The following is a 17,469-nucleotide window of genomic DNA, read 5'->3' as shown; positions in this document are numbered from 1 at the left end:
TTGTACAGCTCATTTACTGGTTTTTTCTCTGTCATTGCTCAGTGCTCTCCGTGCAACAGATGGAAATAAGAAATGACAACTTGAAATGTAAAGCCTGCATGGACTAACACACAATTAAGGAGGTATTTCAAGAGAAGTAGCTTGGCAGTATTTGGAAAAGAAAATCAACTTTAGCAAGAGTGCTAAAGTCTGGTACTGCTTTTGGGCCAAAAAAGTGCACATACCTTTAATAAAAATTAGCTCTAGTATTAGTTTGTGTAAGAATCTCATCTGAAAGGCAAGGCCATTTCAATCTTATTAACTTTTTATTTGCTTTATTTTTCTACTTCCCAGGGTAGGTTCCAGAGGAACATTTGATTAATTTGTGCTGTCTGCAAGTCAGGCTTTTAACCTCTGGGAAAGCTCTAAACACTTCAAAAGCTTACAGCCTTGAAATGGATTGTCAAAGTGAACTTAAACTAAATAGAGGTCAACAATCTAAGGGTTATTTGGGCTTTTCCAGGGAAAACAATGCTCATTGGAAAGACGGGTTTGTAGGCTGGTTACAGTGATTCAGTTCCCCCAGCTGCTCCCTGAATGCAGAGCAGCTGCTTGAGCCACCACTGCAGCTGGGAACGGGCACAGCAGCACAGGAAAACTTGGAAAAATGCAGGAAAATGGATTTTTGGAAGGAAGGGCTGCTGCTGGGTCTTCCCAGGGCTCTTCAGCATTGCTTGGGAGACAGAAGGGTCAGGAGATCCCACATGCTCTTCAAACATATCCTGATTCCCCACATTTGATTCTTAGCAATAAGAGAGTCCAGAGGAGACACAAAGGGGATCAGAGGGATGGAGCAGCTCTGCCAGGAGGAAAGGCTGGGAGAGCTGGGACTGATCAGCCTGGAGAGGAGAAGCTGAGGTGACCTCTCCCTGTGGCCTCTCAAATCCTGAATGAGCTACAAGAAATATGGAGAGAGACTATTTACAAGGGCCTGGAGTGACAGGACAAAGGGGAATGGCTCCAGACTGAGGAAGAATAAGTTTAGATGGGATATTGGGAAGGAATTGCTCCCTGGGAAGGTGGGCAGGCCCTGGCACAGGGTGCCCAGAGCAGCTGTGGCTGCCCCTGGATCCCTGGCAGTGCCCAAGGCCAGGCTGGACATTGGGGCTTGGAGCAGCCTGGGACAGTGGGAGGTGTCCCTGCCCATGGCAGGGGTGGCACTGGATGATCCTTAAGGTTCCTCCGAGCCCAAACCATTCTGGGATTCTGTGATGTCACACAGGCAAAAAACCATTCCTATTTGGACATCTATCAGGTGCGACTGTGCAGTTACACTGAGTGCTGTCACCTGGGCTCAGGCCTCATCTCAGAATTAAAATTACTCTCAAGAAAGAAAATCTTTGTTCCAGTTTTCCCTCCTCTTCCCACATTCCCTCCCCCTGCTTCAAGCTGCACCCAAGTGAGCTTCAGTTACAGCACAGTGTTCTGTCTCATTTCCTTGGGAACACACAGCACAGAAACAATCAAAGCAAAAATATAAGATTCACAAATCCCATTCCGACCAGAATAATTCCAACGTGCAAACGCAAAAGGAGCAGTGTTAAACCCCATATTTAATAGAAACAAAACTCTTACTTTCCAAGGGCAAAGCACTCCAGTCTGACAGAGGAGCCCTGCGCTGCGTAGGTTGTCTCTGGAAAACGCACCTCAATCTTCGGCTCGTACTCCCCCATCACACCTGTGGAACATCAAACAGCTCGCTCCAGCTGAGCCCCAGGCCTGCCTCGTGCAACAGAATTCCAGGGTGAAAGGAAGGGTGGCATGAATCACTTCAGAGCCTTATGTTCCACCCGTGGCGAGCAGCACATGAGGGTTGAACCTCCTGGGTGGAGTTCAACCCTGCGCTGACAATTCTGTGGAATCTCTATATTCCCTGCATTTAGGAGTCGAAGAGCGTGACTTTATACAAGTTTTACATCACAAGTCTGCTGTGCATCAGGGTTTTAGAGACAATTTTGGGTTCACACCTCTTTTTTGCCACTAGTCAATCTCAGGATCCTGAGTTGATCCTGCGTGCAAGAAAATTAGAAAAGTCCGTGTCCAAACTGCTTGCAAAACACTTAAAAGTTCTTTAAAACATCCAAATGTGAGCTGCAGACTTGAGGAAGGCTGATGTAATTAGATGGAATTATCATATTTGAAAATCTGGCTGAACATCTGATAAATCACAGCTAATCCAGTATTAATTTAGGGCATTTAATTTTGCAGCAGGTTTGGGACGGATTTAAGAAACTAAACTTTTAGCTGAACTTCTTAAATGTCTTTTATGTGTCTCACAGTGAAACTCATTCCAACAGTAGGGATGAACATAAATCAGGTATTTTCCTGCAGTGTCTTTGCCTGCATCTCACACAGAAAATGAACCAGCTCTTGTTTTATATTTAACAATTTGGATAATATTGCACATCCAACTTCCACTGTTGCCTTAGAGGCTGCCAGCGTTGGAGCCAATCCCAAGGCCTGGGAGAAGATAAAGAGACTGATAGAAGGAATCGGAGAAAAGGAAGAGAGTGATGAAAAAAAAGAATCAGAAAAGATCTTGAACATTTGCAATCACAGTTTGTGCCAAATTATTAACGCTGGAGCTGAGGAAGTGCAGCTTTGCTTTGTGTGATCTGCTGACGTTACTGAGCAGCACAGCCTCGCAGTGAAAGCGTTATTCCACAATGCACAGCTGAGTTTTGTTTGTCCTCCAAATCCAACTCTGCACAGACTTTTGTCACTGACTGTCGCCACTGCTTTGCAAACAGCACGAGTGTATTGAAATTTAGGTGGGCAAACGCACAACACAAACTTCGTGTACAGATTTCCAGGTCTGTATTTCTGCCTGTGAGCATTTAATTACAAGTGTTGCCGGGAAGGCATTTGTACATGTGCAGGGGAGTTTCTCACCTCAGCAGCTCAATTTGAAGCAGCTCTCTGGATTTGCTATTTGAGCTATATTTAGATGATAAATTTAGAAAGATTTGTTGGATTGAAACCTCAACACTGGCACAAGGTGGGAACTATTAAAGTGCCACGTAACATTCTCTTGTTCAGTGATGCTGAGAACTTTCTTTGCGTGCTCATCTCCTCACCCCCATCCTGACAGCCCAAACCTCACTGTGGGGTCGTGCCCCGCTGCACAACCTTCACTGGGGGGATTTTCCCTCAGTGGAGACAAATTCCCAACAGCTGCAGAAGGAGCAGCTGGATGTTTTGGGGCAGCCAAGCCCCGCTGTCGACTCACCATCGCCTCGGAGGGTGAGGGCGGTGGGGGGCCCCCAGACTCGGCGCTGTGCCGCGGCGCTGCTCACGGCACACGTGTAATTCCCAACATCCCACGGCTCTACCTTGGCCAGGTACAGGTTTCCCGTTGCCTGGGAAACGAAGCGCCGGCTATCTTCCTGAAGATACAAGGTGTTGTTGTTGAAGATCCACGTGTAGGACAAGCCTGGAAAACACGAGACACACGTCACGCATCCCTTCCAGGGGAACCCGCTCCGCGGCGGGGCCGGCGCGAAGAACGAGGCAGCTGCAGGGAAAACCACTGGGGATGCACAAATTAGCACAGGCCAGGTAAGCAATGCTCAAGTTTTCAACTCATTTCAAGCCACTTCAGGAGGTCACAGCAGATTCTGTCCCCTGCTACTTCTCATTTTCCTGCTTAGCCTGCTCCTAAGCAGGAACGGCAGTGCTGCAGTGGCGTGGGAAAGCTGCTTTAGTAAACAATTTCTGTTTATGGCGCTTTCCCCCCAAAATCCAGAGGGCAAATTGCTGTTCAGTGCTGCAGCGCCTTTCCTCACCCTCAATATGGAAAAATTAAACTGGTAACATGGAGAGTGATCGTTGGATTTTCATGGAGGGAGGAGCTGAGCTGCACACAAGTACTTTGGAGATTACTTAGTATTTGATCTCGTGGCATGTTTGATAACGAACATCCCCTTATCTTCCATACTTCTTGCCCTACTCTCACTTCCTGCCCCACCTTTTCCCACGTGGTGCTCCATAATGCAAACCTTCCATAATGTAGATCTAGAAAATCAGGCAACTTAAAACTGATTTATTTGGCCAGCCCGCTCAGAAAAAACAGATATCTTTGGGAGTGTACCATTCCCTGCTTTTGGGAGAGACTTTTGGGCCAAGCCTTGGGTGCTGAGGAGCAGGTTCAGAGCTGATCCCCCAGTGTGGGGTCAACCAGGGTGTCCTGCCAGTCCCGCTCTGCAGCTGCTCCACACCCAACAGCAGGAGCCGGACTCAAATCCTGTCTTTTACAAGCCACAGTAAATCAGAACTTTCCAAATCTACCAGTTTAGCTCCCCTTAATTAAATGCATAATTCATAAGCCAACAGTGTTCTGCCAACGGCTTCATTTTTACACATTTCCCCCATCAACAACCCCATTCCAAAAAGATTATTTATGTCGCTTTCCCCCCTCAGCTCCGGCATGGGAGCAGTATGGTAATAAGTCTGCAAACTCCAGTAGTTTTGTGGAGTTTTATGTTATCAGCTTGCAGCATTTTAGGACTCTCATTAGAAATGATGCATCTCCAGGGAGCAATCAATGACACTTTCTATACTTGGCTAAATCCTGCAACAGGCTCCGTTTTACTGCAGATAATGCAAAACTTTCCCAAGGTCTGCAGTAAACCTGGGAGATGCAGCAATTAATTCTCAGTGTAACCCAAGGTGTGTGCAGGTACGTGTGCTCACCCCCAAGATTAAAGCCCTACGTTGGCACATTTACCTGCCCATGCACTTTGAGGTACCTTAAAGCATCCATTTACAGGGGAAAATCTGGAGATGGAGGGGTTTTCCTACAGGAAGGATCAGAAATGAGGGATGTAGCCATGACCTGCTCTGTCTTGCAGAGATACACAGACACTGTTCCTGTCTCGGGCATCGGTTTTGCTGATGCACACTGTCTGGGCAAGCAGACCAAAGTGTGCAAAATTCGGATTTCAACTCATTTTTTGAAGGTCTCTAAGCTGCAAGATGGGGAGTCTACAGAAAATGCTGAAGATTTGAGAGGTAAATACTTCAGTCTATGTTCAATTAAATGTTGTCAGCATTTCTCTGGAAGAAATACCTTGGATCTGCCGTCTCCCCAGATTTCCCAAGGCACTGAGGGCTGGTACTCTGATGTGCTTTTCCTGCCAGCTGGAATTTTTGCCTTCCTCCTCATCCAGACCTGCACTAAGGCACCTCTGGGCAATAAAACCACTCTGAGTGGTTGAACCTGACATTTGGATGCCCAGATTTCCATGCCAGCATAGTGTATCCAAGAGAATCTGGAAGTAATTTTGAAAATGACTAATAGGGAAAAGCAGTTTGGAAGTTTCCCTGCCAAAGTTCTGGTGGTGGAAATTACAGGGCTGAAGAAAGCCCTGACCCTGTCTAAGGGCAGCCCTGTACCTGCCAACACTCCAAAAGGATTCCCAGGAAGGTTCTTTAAAACATTTTGTGGCATGGAACCACGACCCAGACTCCAGCCCTGGCAGCAGGTGATGCAGCTAAATCTTCTGTGCAGTATGGAATAAAATGAAACAAAACCCTAATAAAGCCAACTTTATGCTACACAGGCATTCTTCAGGAGGTCAATTTGTGAATTAATTAATCACTAAAAGAGAACCAGACCTTTTCCATCCTGATTTCAGTTCTCAGGGGGTTCCAGCTGACTTCATTTTCCGGAGTTTCTGTGCCTGTCTTCCTCTCTGCTCCCCACCATTGCTTTGGGGACTATTGATGAATTTTCCCATTAACTGGGAACAAGCACAGGCCCCTCTTAGTCATATTTAAATCCCTTTTTCCCCAGTATGAGGGATATAAACACTCCCCCTCTCCTAACTGCAGGTTTCTCATCACCCATCTGCAGGCCATCCTTGCCTAGAGCCTAATTCAGCTCCACTAAAGTCTGCAGAAACCCTAATTTTAATTGACTTCAGTGGGAGTTGGACGAAATCTCAAGAGAAAGGAGCCAAACTTAGGAGACTGAACTTTTTCTCATGCTTTTAAGGCATAATACCAGCAACCTACTCCCTTACTCAGTATCTTTCCTTGGAAAGTTACTACAGCAACAGGTAATAGAGTAGAAAATCCAATACTGTGTTACAAAATCTTCAATTTTGGGTCACTTGGATTAAATCAGAGGAGCAGATCCACTGATTGAGCCAAAGAAAGGAGAAAAAGCCCCTTGCTCCCACTTTTATGGCAAAGCAGGAGCTATTTTATAGTGCTGCAATATTAGGGTGTGTTTATTTGGGGCCTTTTTAATCCAAGGGAAGTGATTGTGGTGTCAGTGTCCCTTCTCACCCCAGAGACCCTAAAAACTGGTTAATCCACCTGACCTTCCAGGTGGGAAATTCCTGAGCTTGGCCAGGCTGGAGAGCCTCTCCCAGCCCTGAGAATTTTCCTTCAGAGCTCAGCTGGGAAAGAGGAGGAGCTGATAATCATTCCTGATATACTGATCTGGGAAACTGAACATTTCAGTGCTTCCCTCAGCCCAAGCAAATCCCAAGGAATCCTGCTGGATCTGCAGCAGAGAAGCTCCAGGCTGGGCTCAGGGAGGGGACTCTCCCTCCCTCCCGAGCTGTGGGAAAGCTGGATTAAAGATTCATAGGAGCAGAGAGAAAGGGACTCTCAGCCCACGACTCAGGCACCGAGTTTGATAAAGGGAGAGACACTTCAAACCCTCCCTTGCAGATTATGCACTTTACCAAGTGCAGCATTTAATATAAAATGCAGAAACCAAAGGCCCTTTCACAGCACTGCTCATCCCATCCCATCCTCTCCAAAGCCCAGTTTCACCTCCTTTCCCAACCTTCTGCAGGCTGAGGATTGGGAATTTTTATCTCCCGGGCAGGTCCATAGGGCTCCTACTTCCTTAGGAGTGTTTTGGGGTTTATTTAGCCTCCCTATAGCAATGTCAGCACAGAGGAAAGCCCAGAGCCTCCATCCCACTCCTGGCCCTGGCAGCTCTTCCACACAAATAAATGCAAATGCAGAGTGATCCTGCTGCTCCTAACAAGATTAGCAACTTCCTTAAAGCTCTGCAGGGAGCCAGCTCGAAGGAAACAAGCTTTAGATCAGGCTTTGCTTCTAAGAAAATAAATGAGCAACAGTCCACCCCACAGTCTCGTGTCAAGTATTACCATTTAGGCAGCAGCTTCTTAAGCACAGGCAGGTCAAGCTCATGTGTAGCTGCAGAAATTAAAGCTTCTTCCAGCCTCCCCCCTCCATGCCTTTCCCTACCTCAGAGCTCTCTATAAACTGCTTTTTTTTTCACTAATAAAATATTACCTGTGTTGATTGCACAGGGAAAAAGGGCTGACCTAAAGAACTGAAAGCAGAGCAGGGATCTGGTTCAGGGAAAAAATGCAGCTCACCTGGTCCCTCCCCTGCCCTGCTGAGGATCTCTAACAAGCCGAGGGATGGCACAGCTGAACTGTGTAAGGTGTGGTAATGAGCCTCATAAATAACAACAGAGACACCTGTGCATAAATGAGTGAGGAGGAGCTGGTTGAGGGAACAGAGGATTTGGGGTGGGTCAGGTAGCCTTGGGCAGCCTTGCTCTTGCTTTAAAAGCTAATTAGAGACTGTGATTTTGTGTTCATTTACTGTAATTTTTAATGTCTTGATTGATCTAAAAGATAAACTTAGGTGGGTCTTTCCTTCTTTCATGCTTGTGTTTGGAAATCCTGAAAGTCCTAACATCAGTTCACAGCAATATGGAATTCCCTTTTTGTTCTCTGAGGTAGTTTGAAGCTGATGTGAAAGCTGCTGGAGCAGCCTTTTTGTTTGCTTGGTGGGGTTGGTTTGTTTGTTTTTGTTTTAAGCTGACTAATATATTCTTATCCTCTGTTTAAGTGAGTCACTCATTTTTCTTGTACAAAAATAGGTTGGCAATGCTCTTAGTCAAGAAACCAGCATACAAAAAAGAAGCAGTATATCTTTCCTTGTCAAATGCATTGGGAAATCAAGTTTAATTCCAATTAAACTTTAAATATTGTAAGTATTTTTGACCATGGATCAACACTTGTGGTGTCTAAAAAGCAGTTGAATGTCCTGGTGAGCCCTGCAGAGTTTTCCTGTGAGCAGGAGGTTTAACTCCAGTGCTGTGGTGCAGGACCAGGTAAACCTGGCAATGTGAGGGGTAGAAAGAGAAGTGAGACATCTCCCTAGAGACCACGGGTGGTAGAAACACTTCTGGAGCTCTCGTTCCATCTTCTGGATGTTATATGGCAGGAATAGAATTAATGAACCCTCCCTGTTTTCCATTCTATTCTTTCTATTCCTCTTCTTCAATTGTTATACTGACTTTTATAGGTTGGCAGGAGGTTTTACCCTGTGTTTCCTATTTCAAATTTCCTATATTAATAGCAGCTGCTTCAAACAACTGCTGTATAGAGGGTTCCTGTCTTCCTCTAAGTCATTGCATCACAGGAAAGGCAACTCTTTTGCTGCTGGTAGGGCTTATCTTCCAAATTCCTTGACATCTCTCGAATTCCCAACGCATTTAAAGTGCTGCACAGAACGCTTGTACTGTGAGCTGGAAGCACAGTTAGCAATCCTTCCTCCTGTAGGTGTTGTGAGGTGGACGCAAGGGTTTCAATTAAAAAACCCCAAACAACTAAATATACAATCCTTTCCAACAGAAACAACTTCCCAAGCATCCTGAAATAGTCTGACTTACCACGGCTCACACCATGTACTTCATCCCCCTGTAAGATAATTTTGGATCCTAAACACGGTGTTTAGGGATGACAAAAGGGCTCAGGCTCTGCTCTCTGGAGACTTGTTATTTCAGGGAATGGATTTTCCAGGCCTGCTGGTCAGCAGCTCCCAGCCCCAGCTGCAGGAACACTCTGGTAAAGGCTTTGCTCATGGATCCCATTTTGTCAGTTCAATTAATCTGGGGGTAACTCACCTGGTAACCATTTATTTGTTCTGAACGTTTTCTTCTCCTCCTTCCTATTTGTCAAATCATAATTTTACCCTGCAGCAGGAAGAAAATGGGTAGTTCACTGGCTCTGGGATGGATGTGTTGTCTTTCAGCCTGTCCCACTGATATATTTGAGGAACTCTTGGAAGCCTTTCGTGCCCTTAAGGACCAGGTTTCACTTCGTCTCCTTGATTATATCCTCCTCTCATATGGCTGTAAACACCCAGTGAACCGACACTTCCTCTCGGTAGGACTGGAGGCTTTCTATTGATTGATGGGTTTTTCTCCCTCTCTGAAATCCTGTATCCTCTTCCTAGATCACTATTTACCTTCTCCTGGGAGTTTGTCTTATACCTCTGTTTCTTTAAGAAGAATTGAGGATTGCTGGGAGCAGGGCATGGAAAACTGCAGCTCCTGTGGATGTGCAGTCACTGCTGCCAGAAGCAGGACGTGAGTCATCCAAGGACTGCTGCTTTTTAAGTCCAGAACAAGATCATTTGGTAACTATTTCATTGATATTTCCTCTTTATTAATAGATATTTGCTTTACTAGGGTAAAATTTTCACCTGGATTCACTGCACCCAGAAAGGAAGATCTCCGAGGTCTTATGGTGAGGAAGCAGCAAGAGGCAAAGGCACCCCCAAATCAATTCCTCAGCCTATTCCTTTTCATTCCCCATCTGAGGCACTGATGATTCCTAAGAACCCTGATGTGGGCAGCCGCCCTTTAATCAGGCAGTTCACCTCTCCAGAAGCCCCTTCCAATTTAAATTATTTTATGACTATCAGGAAGGAATAAAATCAGGGATTCAAGAGCAGAAGCCAAGCCTTCATGACAAATCCAATGTGACTGGTGCAGGATTGAAATGAGAGCGTTGCAGCAGCAAGCACTAAAAGGGAAAAGAGCCATTCCATGGCGACCTGGAGGAGTTCTGGTGTAGGAAGAATTGCTGAGGGTTGCTCTTCTGCCATTCCATGAGGACCAAGGCCCTGGGATAATCAGGAATGGCAGCAGAGAGTCTTGCAGACCTTCACGCTGTCTTTCCTGTGTCCCAAGGAATGGGAGCTTCTACTCCCTCACAAAACAATAAAAAAGGGCCCTAAACCAGTGTGAACCCAGTGTCTTTTAAAGAAACAAAATCCAAATTTGTTGTAAACCCAGTACTGATGCACAAGCAAATTCCAGTGCTGATCCCATAAGGAATTTTGCTTCTCCTGAGGCAGAGCAGGGGTGGCTGGGGCTGTCCCTCACCGTACCTCCGTGGTGGGGGGGAGTTCCACAGAGCAGGACCACTCCTTGTCCCTCTCTCACTGACACCGGGCTTCTCGGTCTCGTCTCGAAGTTTTCCAGGTCTTGAGGGAGAAGGAGAAAACAAAGCCTGGTTATTGTCCAGCAGATTTATTCCCAGCTGCACCCCGATCTATCCATTTATTCACTCAAGAACAGAGTCACATACTGGCCAGCAGAATATAATTTCATTGAGAAGTTGTATGGGAAAATCCTTTGTCCAATCTTATAGCATGGAATTACAGGATCATTAGGGCTGGAAAAGGTGTCCCAGATCATCCAGTCCGACCATTACCGAGTCCTTTGGCATGCACAACATATTTATTCCTACAGCAGTTCTACTGCAACTCTGGGAATTTGTGTTTACAGCTTCTACTTCCAAAACCAGGCTATTATTCCACAACTTTTTCCAGCACCATTTTTTGGAACTTGCAAGACTTAATCTACATGAGTTGGAAAAAAAAAAAAAAAATGCATTTGGTAGTGTTTCCTTTTCTATAGGAATAAAGAACAGCTGTGGTCTAGATATAAAAGAGATAATTAAAGATCAGCAGCACTCCCACGGAGTGCAGGTTTAAATGATGATAAAAATGTGTTGTTTTCTTAAAGATTCTGTTCTGTCCCAAACTGGCTGAAATACTTGGATATGTTTTAATTGCCTTGAGCTTTAGCACTGGTTTTAAAGGGGAGAAAAAGGGGACTTTCAGTGGGAAATCTCCTGTATGAATATGTCCATGCCTGTCTCCCACAGGTGATTTTTATGGCTTTTCATGTCTATTTTTTACCCAGCCTAACACCACACTCAAGCTGCTGCTTCCTCACATTTCACTGAGATGTTGAAGAATTATCAGCCTGATTTGCTGTAATTCAGTTACAAAACATGACACAAAAGTCGTGCTTTAAAAAAAAAAAACCAAAAAAAGACACATTATTCACTTTTTGATCCAGTTCTCATCCTAATGAGAAGCCTTCCCATTTTGCCAGAGCCATTTGGGAAATGATTGCTGGAAACACATTCAAAATACGCTTTAATACAATAAATATCAGCTTCCCTTTATACCACAGAGCTGCAAACTGCCTGCCCTAAGCCCATTTTATTTACCTTGCTGCAGATTCTTGTTTCAAACAATTGTTCCATTTTTCATCAGCTGAACACCAACCTGAGCCAGAGTTCAATAGAGAGAAGCAGCCCTTGCTGGTCAGAGCAATAACGATTACTACCTGTACAGACTCAGCTATTTATGTCAATATATCAATTTTCTCCCCCTTAGCTGAACTTTACACAGTTAATTTTTCTTTTCCTCCTCTTCTCTCCTGGGTATTGGTCTCCTATGAAGACATTGTCTGCTCAGAAGGGGCTGGATTGAATTAAGCACCTGTAGCACCTCCTGGTGCTGTCATAGCACAATAGATGGGGCCTGTCAATACACTGGGAAAGGGCTTTAAACGCTGATGTTCTTTTAATTGCCTGCTGGCTACAGCTCTGCCTTGGATTATGGGTAGTTCAAGGAGGAAAAAAAAAAAAACACAAGGAAGGCCAAGAAAAATAGAGAAAAAATTCATTTATTTAGTTGTTTTCCATCCTGTAATTCTAAACAAAAGAGAAAATAGTAGATGGGTGTAATATGATTAATTAGAGTTTGGTTTCGTGCTTAGGCTTAGGCCAGTCTCTGAAATTGTGTGGATTTATTTAGTCATTTTGAAAATTCCATCTGAGGAAATGTACCACATTTTCTTTCTTTCCTGGGAATTGTTCTCTGAGAAGAAAAAGGCCAGCACCAAATATTTCTGTGGAAAAGTGGTCCCTTGAACAACCTTCAAGATTTGCTTGGGGTGCCTGGTCTGAGGCTTTGTGCTCTGGGAGAAGGGGAAAAAAAAGCCTTCAAATTCTCTTATTTATTGTATTAAATTAAAAAAAAAATACTAGATAGTTGCAAAAATTCAGATTTTTTTTAAGATTCAAGCACTGACAACAAAATGGTCACAGTTCCCCTTCCTATCTCTTTCCCTCAGCTGCTAATAGGAACCAAACTGCAATTTCTACTTAAAAATAGAGTTAAACCCTCAAAAAACTCTTGGGCAGTATGGAAAATCTGTGCAGCCTAAGTAATGCTTCCCAATATTTTCACTGTGGTAAATCAGCCCTGGGTTTTTTTTGCTGAGAACAAAATTTCACTTCTTGTGAGACACCCGAGAAAGGAGGGGGGGAGGAAAAATAAAGGAAGCTCAGAGCAGCAGGAGGAAAAGGATTTCCTGACAATTGAGAATTAGCTGTGTAATACCTCACTCTGAAATGGGAATAGATTTTGGAAAGTAATGAGCTGCTGGTAGCAATTTTTAGTTTAATGGCACAATATGTCATGTTATCATTTTTACTCTCATTTTAGGTGCTGTGTCACCTGTCTGTGTCTCTCCATTAAAACCGTGACAAGTGTCCCTGACTTGAATAATTAAAAGCCTGAGGATGAGATCTCTTGGGGATTCACTGTTTTATAGGAATAAGGGACCACCTTTGGTCTTATAATGGGATCATGGAATGGTTTGGGTTGGGAGGGACCTTGAAGCTCATCCAGCTCCACCCTGAGACACCTTCCACTATCCCAGGCTGCTCCAAGCCCCATCCAACGTGGCCTTGGACACTTCCAGGGATCCAGGGGCAGCCCCAGCTTCTCTGGGCAACCTGTTCCCCTCAGAGGGAAGAATTTCTTCCCAATATCCCATCTAAACCTGCTGCCTTTCAGCTGAATCCATGTGGGGAAAAAGTTGGCTGTGCCTTTTCAATCTCCACTTTTCAACCTTGAGGATCAAAACCCGTAGGCAGGAGTTTGGGTTCTTTCATGGCACGTTTGTAGTTTTGTTTTACAAAGCAACTCGGATTTTCCAGTGCAGGAGAAAAGATTTCCATCCCTTTATGCTTATTAATCATAGGTATAAAAAAGCAGCTGTGGAGGCACATAAATCATCATTTAATCTCTTCATCTCACCCATGGCAGGGACAAGTATGCAATGCCCTTATTTAACCCACGTTTAAAGACCTTTAGAAAAAGACATTTTCTTTAGAGAATCCATTCCACTGCTTAACTCCAAGGTCTTCATCACTCTGCATCTTTTAGAAACCCTCACCTCCCCAAAATTTCACAGGCCAAACCAGAAATGATCTTTTGCTTTGATTGATTTTGATAGATAATTGTACAAAGGGAATTTATTCAGTGTCTGTCTCTGTAAAAAAGAATCATTGAAGAACAAAAAACCCCCAAACCTCTGCAAAAGCAAACCAAGGCAAAATAGATAAAGAGAATTCATTAATGGAGTCAGTGTTGCTTCTGTTTCCATCTTTATTGGACTCTTCCTCCAGGCAGGCACCGTCTCCCATGGAATATTGTGACAACTCATTCAAATGGATTCAATAATGAACTATAAATAATCTACTTTTGCTTTGCAGTCCAGGTGGGTGAGAGGGGGACAAGGTGGACCCTCAGAAGTCATGTTTGTCTTTGCCACAAAGATTTCTCCACTCATTTTCCCACCTATGGGGTTGTATTTTCAATGATTTGTTGCAATTTGGAATGTGTTATGTGCATATATAGAAAAAAAATTAATTACCTGAGGATATAAATGCAGATTTTCTACTTTGCTCTTGTTATTCTGAAATTCTGACTGCTGTCAAAACCACTTCCCTTCGCCCTGGGTGTGCATTTACACCAAGAGAGCACAACCACTGTGTTCTCCCAGCTCCTGTTCCCTAGCACAGCTCTATAACATAACATGACATAACCTAATAAAGCAGAATGTTGCTTGTCAAAAGGAGTATCAAATGAAAAGGCTAAGATCAGGTGTTTGGCACACATTTAGATTGCTAATATGCACTTAGGAATAAGATGACTATTTAACAGATGGTATATTTGCTAACTTCAGTGTTTCTGCAGAGATCTATAAATAAATTATCACCTAGTTCCTACATAATTCCTTTCATTCTTTGTCTGTATTTATCTCACTTGAAGAACAACGAGTTCTCTCATACTCCATTGCTCTCTCAGCTGTGAGATTTAACAAAAAAACACTATTTTTTCCCTGTGATCCATGCATATTGGCAGACTGCTCTTGGTAGAGCACAATTAATCAGTTGGATGTGATAATGAGGTCGTGGAGGCCAAGCAAAATGCTCAGATGCACAAGCCATGCTTCCCAGGAGGAGTGGGAAGGTATGGACTCAGCTGTGGGTGGCACGGCCTCGTCTCTGGCTGTGAATGCTGCAGAGCTAAGCGAGGAGGGGCTGTGCTCACAGCACCCCAAACATACGGCATTTTGTGGGATGGAGCTAGGGAATGGCACGGCTTTCTCTGATGGGAGCAGGAATTCTTGAGGTGGAAGAGGCTATTACCGCAGGCCTGGTTCCTACGGTATAGCACCGTGTCCCGCAGCCACAGGGAGGAGGAGGAGGAGAAGATCCAGCAGGCAGGAGTTGTGCAGCAAGATTGATTTATTTAATTATTTTACAAACTCTTTTATAGACTTTTTTCTTCATAGCCTAATTGGACAAAGGGCCAGCCACCCCTTGGGGGTGATTGGCTAAAATCCTAAAACATCCATTGTCAAAATATTTTTCTACTATACCATAAACAAGACTTTTCAAGGTTGCAGGTGTCTGGGTTGTTTACATTCCCTGCTACCTCTTCTGTGAGAGAGAAAAGTCTCTCACGGACTTAGAAAATAACAAGAAAATCCTCGCTAGCAGCATTTTTGTATCTACAAGAGGCTGTCAGCTCCTCGCCAGGAATGGAGGGAGGAATGGGGAGAAGGAATGGGGCAGAGCTTCTTTCAGCTGGTGTAACCCAGTTTTACCCACTGGCATCAAGGATGTTATCATGGAATTACAGGGTGGTTTGGGTTGGAAGGACCTTAAAGCTCATCCCATTCCATCCCTGCCATGGACAGGGATACCTTCCACTATCCCAGGTTGCTCCAAGCCCCGTTCAACCTGCCTTTATCCCGATTTATGGCCTGAAAGTCTTCCAGGTAGATTTGCAACAGAATAAGAACAGAGGCTGAGAAGAATGTCAGCGTTGGATGAAGGTGACCATCGGTGTCACTTTGCTGAGCACAAACCTGCCAGTGAGAGAAGCAAACTCGGGGGGGGTGAGGTGTTTGCCTGAAAAAATGGCCTCTGGAGACAGAAGCAGAATGGCAGTGATGGACAGAAATCTTTCCTGCTGAAGCACTTGTGTTAATTAACAGGTTAATTAATAGCTTCAGCCATGCATTACTTTTTCCTTAATGTTTTAAAGTTCATAATAATAGAGATAATCATAAACCCCAGAGTGGTTTGGGTTGGAGGGGGCCTTAAAGTCCATCCTGTTCCACCCCCTGCCATGGGCAGGGACACTTTGCACTAGGCCAGGTTGCTCCAAGCAACATCCAATTGCTGTTCATTAATATATTTATTCTAATTTCCCCACCACCACTATTACCCACACATCTGGGTTTTTTGTTTGTTTTTTTTTTTAATATAAAACTGCCCTACAGGTGCCAGAGTCACAGATTTAACTACACAACAGAGTGAACACAAGGTCAGTTTTCCTGGGATTGGGGAACTGCTTCTTAAATATGTCTGATGGGAGCAAAAACCTAATCACAAGCAGCAACTCGTTCATTTCAACCTCCCAATCACGTGTTTCAAATTCCCAAACCTGCTCAGGGACAGACCATCCAAACCAGTCCATTCCAAACCAGTCCATCTTAAGAAGGAGCATAGAACTTCTCCAAGGAAACCAAGGAAACTTGGGTGTTTTCATAGATGAAATTGTTACAGACAGTTAGAGAAACTCCAATTTATCACCTTGCATAATTACAACAGTTCATCTGAATTAATGTGATTTCATGCTTTCTTGAACTTTTGATTTTTTTTTCCCCCCTCATAAATGTTTTGTCATTTTATAATCCCAAATATAATGGCTGTAATTACTTGCTATTGAAATGTGCAATGAATGTTAAGGCATGAGGAGTAAGGGCTCCTTACAAATTAGCCACGCTCCTGGGGACAAATCAATACAATTCCTCACATTTCCATGTGGCTGTGTCAAATTGTGATAGATCACTTCTGTTCCTTTTTTTTCTGGGTCTCTTGTTGCCTGTGATGTATTGCAACAGGAGTGGTGCTCCTGCAGTGATGCAGCACAACAGGGATTTCCTCACAGGGAAGTGGGATATGAAGGACAAGCTCAGCAGTTTTCCAAGGAAGCTCACGGATATGACTTGAGTATTTCCAGCACCTGTGTTAGCACTTGACAATTTGTTCCCTTCCTTTGCCCTTCCCTGTAATGAATCAGGGGCCCCATGTTGGGTCTGAATTTGATGCCTGAATCAGAGAATTTAGGTCTGTTATGACCACGGATAATAAAAATTGAGTCTGTTGGATCTTTAAAATTATCTCAAATTCTGGAAGAACCTGTACTTCTAGGTTTTGGGTTTGTTCTGTCTTCTCTCACATAAAGAAAGTCCCAAAAAATTTGGGGTTAAAGCCCTTTTAGCTACAGCCTGTGCCTGTCCAGACGACTCCAGAAGCCCCTCTGTTGGACATCAATCCCTGTCTTTTGCTTTTCCTCAGTATTTTTGTACTGAATTGCCTTCTACGAGATGAGCACCAATCTCTTTCAGCCTGGGTACTAGAGGGTGTGTTATGGAAATATCCTTCTTTCTCCAAATATCCAAATATCTCCCAAAGGAATGGCTAATCTCCTTCCCTACAACTTCCACTGCAAAGTAAATTCTCTTTTTCAGCCTTCCAAACTGCACTAAACCTGCTGAACAAACCCTCTGACAGTTCCTTTGTCTTGATAATGCTGTCAATACATTAATCTTTTCCCGTTAGCATCTAATCTCAATTTTTTAAATGTTCTAATTGATTTTCTATGAATTCAATTCTGAGATTAAGAGCGGTGTTATCTCTAATTAAGGTGTCTGAAAGCCGCTTAGTATTCCCCATTTCCTGCTTTTTAAGTACTTGGATTTTCTCCTCAACACCTGCTGAGTTCTCCTGCTCCATTTGAAGCACTCGTGAGCCTTTAACACCTCAGGTCTGGAAGATTTGGAGCTGAGTCAGCCAGGAGCAGCCTGGGCAGTGCCTGAGTACCTCCGTTCACCAGGACAGGTTAAAAATCCACTGGAATTCTCACTTTTGTTCTCATGGGGAGCACTGCATCCCGCTGTGGGTAAAAGGAAAGCTG

The 17,469-nt window shown here is 44.1% G+C and overlaps 1 protein-coding gene and 1 long non-coding RNA gene across 2 annotated transcripts in view; one reads left to right on the top strand and one right to left on the bottom strand.

The window, feature by feature from the left end:
* Positions 1–17,469, bottom strand: part of CNTN6 (contactin 6) — a 99,806-nt gene that overhangs the window by 46,723 nt on the left and 35,614 nt on the right. The window contains exons 4-6 of the mRNA XM_069027947.1: positions 10,216–10,311; positions 3,269–3,472; positions 1,615–1,717 (exon numbers count right to left, since the gene is read on the bottom strand). Coding sequence (XP_068884048.1) covers positions 1,615–1,717; positions 3,269–3,472; positions 10,216–10,311 — 403 coding nt within the window. The remainder of the gene's footprint in view (positions 1–1,614; positions 1,718–3,268; positions 3,473–10,215; positions 10,312–17,469) is intronic.
* LOC138117541 (uncharacterized) lies at positions 7,569–10,070 on the top strand. Its single transcript, XR_011154693.1, has 4 exons — positions 7,569–7,771; positions 7,916–8,025; positions 9,277–9,409; positions 9,512–10,070. It is a non-coding gene; the product is annotated as an uncharacterized lncRNA (long non-coding RNA).

This window comes from Aphelocoma coerulescens, chromosome 12 (genome assembly GCF_041296385.1).
Source record: "Aphelocoma coerulescens isolate FSJ_1873_10779 chromosome 12, UR_Acoe_1.0, whole genome shotgun sequence".
Lineage (NCBI taxonomy): Eukaryota > Metazoa > Chordata > Aves > Passeriformes > Corvidae > Aphelocoma > Aphelocoma coerulescens.
This window is presented reverse-complemented; position numbering and strand designations above follow the sequence as displayed.